General features: G+C 54.7%; 3 protein-coding genes across 4 annotated transcripts; 2 read left to right on the plus strand and 1 right to left on the minus strand.

The window, feature by feature from the left end:
- Nucleotide 1: 1 nt before the first annotated feature.
- On the plus strand, nt 2–2,466 carry NEURL2 (neuralized E3 ubiquitin protein ligase 2). Its single transcript, XM_005897549.3, has 2 exons — nt 2–1,046; nt 2,232–2,466. Exons 1-2 carry the CDS (start codon nt 305–307, stop codon nt 2,345–2,347), a joined length of 858 nt encoding a protein of 285 aa, XP_005897611.1. The 5' UTR covers nt 2–304; the 3' UTR covers nt 2,348–2,466.
- SPATA25 (spermatogenesis associated 25) lies at nt 2,419–5,861 on the plus strand. Of its 2 annotated transcripts, none has more exons than XM_070381109.1 (2): nt 2,419–2,541; nt 4,064–5,861. In XM_070381109.1, exon 2 carries the CDS (start codon nt 4,120–4,122, stop codon nt 4,663–4,665), a length of 546 nt encoding a protein of 181 aa, XP_070237210.1. In that variant the 5' UTR covers nt 2,419–2,541; nt 4,064–4,119; the 3' UTR covers nt 4,666–5,861. The 2 variants fall into 2 exon arrangements, with proteins under 2 accessions (XP_070237210.1, XP_005897640.1); XM_005897578.2 differs by lacking the exon at nt 2,419–2,541 and adding an exon at nt 2,726–3,687.
- Nucleotides 5,862–5,937: 76 nt separating this feature from the next.
- ZSWIM1 (zinc finger SWIM-type containing 1) lies at nt 5,938–8,466 on the minus strand. The gene is made up of 2 exons (XM_070381108.1): nt 8,388–8,466; nt 5,938–7,454 (listed from the first exon to the last, which is right to left on the minus strand). The coding sequence occupies exon 2, from the start codon at nt 7,306–7,308 to the stop codon at nt 5,938–5,940; it is 1,371 nt and encodes a 456-aa protein (XP_070237209.1). The 5' UTR covers nt 7,309–7,454; nt 8,388–8,466.
- Between the last annotated feature and the right edge of the window lie 115 nt (nt 8,467–8,581).

Here is an 8,581-nt window from a genome sequence, read left to right on the forward strand (position 1 = left end):
GGGGGCGGCGGAGGTTCCACCTCGGCGAAGGTCAGCGGGTTCGGCAGGTCGCATCCCGGGCGCCGGCGGTCAGATGACCCAAGCGTGGAAGGCCGGGACCCTCGAGCCTCCCGGGACTCGCTTCGAGGCGGGATGGCCGAGCTAGCGGCGCTAGGACCCCTGGGCAGAGCCTCGGGGAAGGGAGTCGGTGGGCGGAGGACAATACCTTACATGGTACACTACCCCACCGCCCCCGGCGGTCACCATCTGAGTCCGCTGCCCAAAATAGCCCCCGGCGCCCGCCGGTCTGCCCCATGGCCGGGAGATGGCTGCTGTCTCCGACCCCGTGGGGCTGGGTGCTCCGTGGGGACCGGCGCGCCCCGAGCCCCCTCCCACCCGCTTCCACCCAGTGCACGGTGCCAACATCCGCGTGGACCTCTCCGGGACGCGGGCCACACGCGTGGAGAGCTTCGCCCACGGTGTGTGCTTCAGTCGCGAGCCGCTGGCCCCCGGCCAGGTGTTCCTGGTGGAGATCGAGGAGAAAGAGCTGGGCTGGTGCGGGCACCTGCGCCTCGGCCTGACCGCGCTGGACCCCGCCAGTCTGGCCGCCGTGCCCGAGTTTTCGCTACCCGACCTGGTCAGCCTCGGGCACACCTGGGTCTTCGCCATCACGCGCCATCATAACCGCGTGCCCCGGGAGGGCCGGCCGGAGGCAGAGGCCCTGGCCCCGAGTCGCCCCCCAGCCCTCCTGGTGGAACCGTATCTCTGCATCGAGCAGTTTCGTATTCCCCGCGATCGCCTGGTCGGCCGCAGCCGGCCGGGTTTGTACAGCCACCTCTTGGATCAGCTCTATGAGCTGAATGTGCTGCCTCCGACCGCGCGCCGCAGCCGCCTGGGCGTTCTCTTCTGCCCGCGCCCGGACGGCACGGCTGACATGCATATCGTCATCAACGGCGAGGACATGGGCCCCAGCGCCCGGGGGCTGCCAGCCGCCCAGCCCCTCTACGCGGTGGTGGACGTCTTCGCCTCCACCAAGAGCGTGCGCTTGATCCAGCTGGAGTATGGCTGTAGGTATCCCATCCTCTGGGCAGCGACCCCTCCTGGGCCCCAGTGGGGACAGGAACCTGCTAGGACTTCTGAACCAGCTGGCAAGACCTTGGTCTGTCCAGCGTTGCTTTAGAAGTTGGGGAACTTGGGACTTCCCTGGTGGTCCAGTGGCTAGGACTCCATGGGCCCAATGCAGGGGACTGGGATTCCATCCCTGGTCAGGGAACTGGATCCCACGTGCCACAGCTAGGAGTTTGCGTGCTGCAACTAAGACCTGGCACAGCCAAATAAATACATAAATATTAAAAAAAAAAAAAAAAGTGGAGGGGGGATTCTGACTTCAGATTCTGCCTCTGCCTGTGGCCTTGGACAAGTCAGTTCCCCTGGCTTTGGGCCTCAATTTACCCACCTTGGCTGTGATTGATTAGGATGTCCTCTAAATCCTCTTTCTAGTTTTGCCAATTATTTTCTGTATTAACCTAGGGCATGAATTCTAAACCAATTTTAGATTTTGGTCCTCTGAGAATTATGTCTATTAGACAAATACTCATCAATTTGAGTATACAGAGTTTAAAGGCATCACCTCTCAACTCCTGAGAGCTTCTGAATCCTGAGGTCTGGTTCATGATAGCACCATTAAGCCCCTTTATTTATACATCTGAGCGTGTGTGTGCGTGTGCACTCAGTCGCCTCCGACTCTTTGCGGCCCTATGGACCGCAGCCCACCAGGCTTCTCTGTCCATGGGATTTTCCAGGCAAGAATACTGGAGTGGGTTGCCATGCCTTCCTCCAGGGGATCCTCCTGACCCAGGGATGGAACCTACAGCTTCTGCAGTTCCTGTGTTGGCAAGTGGATTCTTTACCACTGAACCGCCTGGGAATCCATACATCCGAATTCACATTTTATGGTTTCAGTAGACGAGAACCCTCTCTGTGCCAGGTCTGTGCTGGAGGCTGGGGTTGCGCAGGTTTATCAGACACTACCCCTGCCCCCAGAAGCTGATAAGGGAGGGGAAGGGAGCAGGGTGATGTTATCAAGGAGACAGAGCTGCAGTGTTGGGGAAGTGCTGCGCAATCATGTAAACAGCCCCGAGCCAGAGAGTGAAGGGACCAAGACCTTGATCTGGGTTCCGGCCTTGGCTTCCCGCGCCGCCCCCCCCGCCCCCACCCGGTTGCTTTTGCCTTAGACAGCCTTCTCTCCACAGTGCCGTCGCTGCAGACCCTGTGCCGCCTGGTGATCCAGAGGAGCGTGGTGCACCGGTTGGCCATTGATGGGCTCCACTTGCCCAAAGGACTTAAGGATTTCTGCAAGTATGAGTGAAGGCCTGCACCGCCCTGGAGCAGGGCCATGCATCCTGGCCCCAGAGGCATGCCTGCCCTGAAGCTGGCCATGCTGCTGCCAGCCAGGACGGAAATAAACACAGCCGATGTTGCCACTGATCCTTGGAGGGTCTCCTTGCCCCTGAAGTCTGTGAGGGGCATTTCTTTTAGAATCACTGGGGCTCAGCAGGGCAGGTGAGAGAAAGAGAGCATTTTGACATCACCTAGACCAGTGACTCCTAGCCTGACTACTCGTGATCTAAGATAGATTGCCAGCGCTCCGGGCCCTGTCTCCAGAGATTCTCATTTGATTTGTCAAAGGACATTGTTTTTGCAAAAGTTCCCCTCGAGATACTAAGGAATAGCCAGGGTTAAGAAGCATTTCCCTCAAACTTTTCAAACATTTCAAACATTTCCCTATATTTTCAAATAATATTTTAAAAATACTGCTAACTGGGTCTGACCCTGGGATTCTGATTTAGTTAACCCCAGAATAAGGCTGAGCATCAGGATTTCTAAAAGCTTCCAAGAGAATCCAAGAGAATCTAATGTGCAGCCTGGGGTGAGAACCAATGCCCTAGACCAACTACATCATTTCACAGATGGGAAGTGGAAGCCCAGAGATGGGAATGTGTTTGTCCAAGGACACAAGCAAATGAATGAATACAGGGTGTTTCCTCCTCACACACTACAGGGCACAAAGTACCCGACTCCTTTGTCATCTCTGATCATTTCTTCCATACAAATGATCTCATTTGAACCTTCATAACTTCTGGTGAAGTAGTGGGCAGTCATTTCCCCCATCTTACAGATGAGGATATCAAGGAACAGAACTGTCCAGGTGACTTGCCCAAGGTAAAGGCAAGAACCTAGAATGCCCAGTTCCTGGTCCAGCACTCTTTTAGCGCCATCCATGTGCAGGTTCTAGAATGAACAGGTCAATCCTGTGAGGGGGGTTCCAGGTGTAAAAGGGAAGGACTGTGAGGGGACTTCCCTGGTGGCTCAGAGGTTAAAGCGTCTGCCCCCAATGCGGGAGACCTGGGTTCAATCCCTGGGTCGGGAAGATCCCCTGGAGAAGGAAATGGTAACCCACTCCAGTATTCTTGCCTGGAGAATCCCATGGACAGAGAAGCCTGGTAGGCTACAGTCCACGGGGTTGCAAAGAGTCGGACACGACTGAACGACTTCACTATACTATGACTATGAGGTGACATTCTAGAAGGGTGGAGAAGGTAGGACAGGAGGCAGGTGACTGTTCCCTCACAAATAGGGGCTTTGGGGCAACCATGTCCTATTTCATGTCTCCACAGACTCAGCCAGGTCTTCCATCTTCTGGCCAAGGTGAGGGGGCTCTTGAAACTGGGGGGTATACAACTTCCTGAAAACCTGAGTCCTGCTCAGGGGAGGTGGCGGTTCTACTGGGCATTTTTAGGCTTGCCCTGGAGTCAGTTCTCTTTGAAGAAAGCCATTCCCAAAGTCCTTGCCAAGAGCCACCCACTTGTTCATTCATTCAACAAACACGGCTCCATCACCTACCTACATTAGGGATTGATTTGGGGTGTGGATATGAGTAAAACCCAGTTCCCAACCACCAGACCGCCCTCTTGGGTTGGTCTTAATTGCTCCCGAACCCAGTGCTCTGCTCCTATGCCCTGCCCCTCAGGGCCTCCTCCTCCAAGACCAAGAATAACACTCCATCCCATTCCTGTCTCTGCAGGTGGGGCCGCTTCTCCGGGCTCATCTCTTGGCCTCTATAGTCCTATAGAGCCAGGGATGGTAGCCTCTGGTGGACAAGGCCCACTGAGCCAGAAAGCTGAGCAGGTGACACCTGTTGCCCAGGCCTGGGGCCCGGCCCCTGGGGGCACTGGCTGGGAGCCACCGAGGCAGGAGTACAACTGGTACTGCCACAAATTCCCCGCCGCGAGGCAGCTGGAGAACCTGGGCCGGGAGGATAGCTGCTCCAGAAGCAGAGCCCCCCAGCTGGGTGGCCCCAGCAGGCCTGCACCCCTGCTGCTGTGTGGGCTGTCACCTGGGGCTCCGCTGATGCCCGCCGAAGCAGGGGGGAAGGAGGCCACCTCCCAGCCCGACATCTGCATCCTGACCTTGGCCATGATGATTGCTGGCATCCCCACCGTGCCCGTCCCAGGCCTGCGGGAGGAGGACCTGATCCGGGCAGCTCAAGCTTTCATGATGGCCCATCCGGAGCCGGACGGGGCTGTGGAGGGGGCCCAGTGGGCACAGGCGCAGACCCACATAGCCTCTGGGCCGATGGCCTTAGCAAGATCCCGGAGGGGCCAGCCTCCTGGCTCCTACTTGTAGCTGGATGAAATAGCACCAGACACAGAGGGTGGCTTCTCCGTATGGTTTTTGGGCAGGCAGGGTTGGTGGTGCCTATGGCAGGGACTGGAATAAGGTGGTGGTCTGAGCCACTCTGACAAATACTGGCCCATTCAGGGCCCAGACTCCAGGAAGTTCCCAGAAACCATTAAGCTGGGAGATGGGTCTTTGATCAGAGTAGTTACAATGAGAACTACTGAGGTAGGCGGCCCTGCTTGAACAGTGGAGGCTTCTTTTGTACCCTTTTGGTATTCCCATCAGAATTCTTGTGCAAAGCCCTAGGCAACGTGCACTTTTCTCTTGCCTTTTGTTTCTCACTCTGCTGAGGGCAGGTGATGAGACCATAGGCAAGGAAGGAACATTAACTCTTATTTGAGCACCCACTGGGAATCAGCCTATCACATTCCCATTCTCCTCTCATCTTACCAGTGCTCTGGGAAAGCTCCATTTTTACAGGTGAATGAATTGTGGCTTAGAGAGGTGACTTGCCTCAAGTCCCAGGACAAGTAAAAGGCAGCACCAGGCCTCAGAAAACAGACAGGGAAGAAACCAGAATTTGCAATGTAATGGAAGACTCTCTAGAGTCTAGTCGTTCTATAGTATTGGGGTGGCCAAAAAGGTCATTTGGGTTTTTCCTAACATCTCACAGAAAAACCCGAACATTTTGGCCAACCCAGTATTTCCTAAACTTCCTTCTATGAGACAAAAAACTAGACAAGTGCTAAAACAGACAACATTCACTTTAATAACCTCAGGATGGGGGGAGCTTGGCAGGTGGTGAGGCTGAGAGCCTGGCTCTCAGCCTCTGGGGGGCCTTTTCCTCTGTGGGTAAGGTGTCGTCTCATGACTGTGGAAGCTCTTACCAAGTCCTAATCTTCATCTTCACTCAGTGTCTTATCTCTTATCCTAGAGCAGGTATTACCTGTTAAGGCCCTTGAGCTAAGAATGGATTTTACTTTTTGAAAAGGTTGTTAGGGAAAAAAAAACAACAACCCACACAACAAAGAAGCAGGAATATACAACAGGCTGTAAGTGCCCAGCAAAGTCTAGGATACTGACTACCGGGCCCTTTACGGGACAGCTTTGCTGCCTCCTGTTTTAGGAATCTAGACACATGGGTAGCGGGCTGCAGAAGAGAAGACCTTTGTGCTTCTTCCCTGGAAGGAGGGTCTGAGGAAGTATAGCAGTGAGTATTGGGGGAAGGGTGTGTGTAGGGGGATGTAAGTGATACACGAGGATAAGCATCACGGGTAATCAGAGTTGTACCTGCTCATAAGGGCCAATCCAGCTGTCGGCCAGCTCCCGCAGAGTGCTGTACCGCCGTTCAAACTCCTCCTGGCTGCAATGCTGCAGGAGCTGACTCACCTCCTCTGTGAGGAGAGCCACAGCCAAGCGCTTCTCCAGGGTCTCACTCCATGTGCTTTCCAGGATGTCACTGAGGTTGGGGGCACAGCCTGCCGTCCACTCAGCAGGCAGCATGTCGGGCTTGAGCTCCTGGCGGTGGGCGCTGAGCATGGCCAGGATGTGACGGCAGGGCAGGCGGAAGGCCTGGTTGAAGTAGCAGCTGCAGCTGGCTGGGGGCTGGGGCTGCACCCTGTGGGTGTCCTCCAGGATCTGTATGTTCACCTTTTCGGAACCCGAGCTGATGAGGTGCATGGATTTCTGGACCACAGCAAGCTCGCCCAGGCAGAGCTGGGCGGCTGGCCCCGTGCAGATGGCATTAAGTGAGTGCTGGATGCGGGCTTCCACCAACTGCTCCACTTTGGGGCTTTCAGGACTGCCCTCCAAGGGGGTGTAATGGTTCGGGGGACTCGGGCCCAGGTTGAAACTCACCTTGTCTCCCGAGTTCTGCTGCAGGTACTGCAGCAGGGCGCTCATGCCTTTTTCCACCACTGGGGTGGTGCCAAAGAACTGGCTGAGGAGGCGGGTGGTGACCTCCAGGCCCTGAAAATAGCGGCTGCTCTCGGCTTGGCTTCTCCAGCGATGGGCCAGCCAGATGCGGTCGTTGAGCAGCCAGTGTGAGTGGAGCGCGGGCAGCTGGGCTGGCGGGATGCAGGTGCTCAGCAGCGTGTACAGCTTCCGCAGGTTCCCAGCTGTGGCCGAGCACATGGTGCTCCGCAGGGCAGTCAGGAGCAGCCTCTCCACCGGCTGCTCGAGGGCCAGTTGACAGAACTTGCCCTGGAGGAACTTACAGATGTGGAAGGCCGAGAGCAGGACCTCAGCTGCGGGGAACTCCATAGCGAGGGTGGGCAGCAGGAGGAAGTAGGGATCCACCAGAATGGTACAGACTCTCTCCCATGCTGGGTTAAACTTCTTGAACACCTGGAATATATGGGCCAAGGCTTCAGCATCCTCCTTGGCAAGAATGGCAAAGTAGACTGCGCGGGAAAGATGACCCTCCAGCGGCACCCGGGGTCCATCCACCAGGAAGGTGTATAATACCTCACCCCTCGGGTTATAGGTCCGGTGGATAAATAAGATCTCAGGAAAATGGGTAAAGACCCTCTGCATATAGCAGCTCTGATAGTTGAGGGTCTCCAACTGGGCAGTCTTGTTAAGCTGGTAGAGCAGCAGAGGTGGGCTTGGGTCCTCAATCAGGAGCTCATTCAGCACTGTCAGCGCCATGGGGAAGATGGGAAATGTCTCGATGCCAAGGTCAAAATATTTGCTCTGTGCGGCCGCCAAACAGAAGGCTCCCACTCTCTCAAGCTCCAACTAAGTCAAGGCTTGAGGCTAGGCTGTAGACCCCAGATCTTAATCCAAAGATGGGCCTATGGAGAAGAAAAGAGCTTTAAGGAGCCAGTAGGGGTTTGGCTCTTCAATTATTCACCCAGACAATACTTTATTCCTTAACTATGTATCAGCACTGTTCTGAGGGATATGCAATAAACATGTAAACAAACAAGGATGTATCAGATAATGAAGTTTATAAAGACCCTAGAATGGGGTAAGGGTAGGCTGGAGGAGGGAAGGATGCCTTAGCCAAGGTGGCCAAGTAAGCCCTCTCTGAGTGGTGGGAGGATGACTTGGAGCTGAGAGCTAATTGATAAGAAGTCAGCATGGAAGGATTTGGTGCCAGGAGATTTGAGTGAGTGTGAAGGAATATTTAATATTCTCCTTAAATATTTAAAATATTTGTACAGCACTTTGTATTTACTTCTTGGCCTCCATTCTTTCATTGGTACTGGTATATACAAGAGAACTGCAATTGCTCCAGACTTACTGTGTGATCTTGGGCCGGTCAGTGATCCCTCTGAGCCTCAATCCCTTCAACCGAAAACAGGGTTAACAAATGTTCCTAAGTTTTTCCTCCCTCTACGTTAATCCCTCGATTAACTGTAATACTTTATTCAAATGTTTCCTCTATTTAGTTCCTCAAACCGGTTACTGTCCCCATTTTACAGATGAGAAACTGAGGCTCAAAGAAGTTAAGTGACTTGCCTACCATCACTTAGTAAGTAGTTGGAAGCTGTCTTTGGCTCGGGATTCTGACAGCTTGCCACAGTAAAAAACCAGAGACAGAGAGGGGATACGGCCTCTGACCTCTCACCTCTAACCCAGGTGGCAGGATGTGGATGTCTGACGTTCGCATTCGGGGTCTGGCCGGAGCCAGAAGAGAAGTCAACCTCCCACCCCTTTGGGGGCTGTGTCATGGTGACTACGGTCACCAGCTGCCTCACACCACCCCTTCAGGAATTACTCACCACAGCTTGGCTCCGTCGCCATTTCTCCCTATTTGACCCTGCCTCTGACTCTGACTGACCTCTAGGCTCACCAACCGCGGTGCCAGCTTCCCGTGACTCGGGCCAATGGCCTGAGGAATTCGCTTTAGGACTTTGTGGCAACGACCAATCATAGCCCGGTAACTTGTGGGCGGGCGCTGTTACCAGGGTTACGA

The sequence above is a fragment of the Bos mutus genome, chromosome 13 (assembly GCF_027580195.1).
Source record: "Bos mutus isolate GX-2022 chromosome 13, NWIPB_WYAK_1.1, whole genome shotgun sequence".
NCBI lineage: Eukaryota > Metazoa > Chordata > Mammalia > Artiodactyla > Bovidae > Bos > Bos mutus.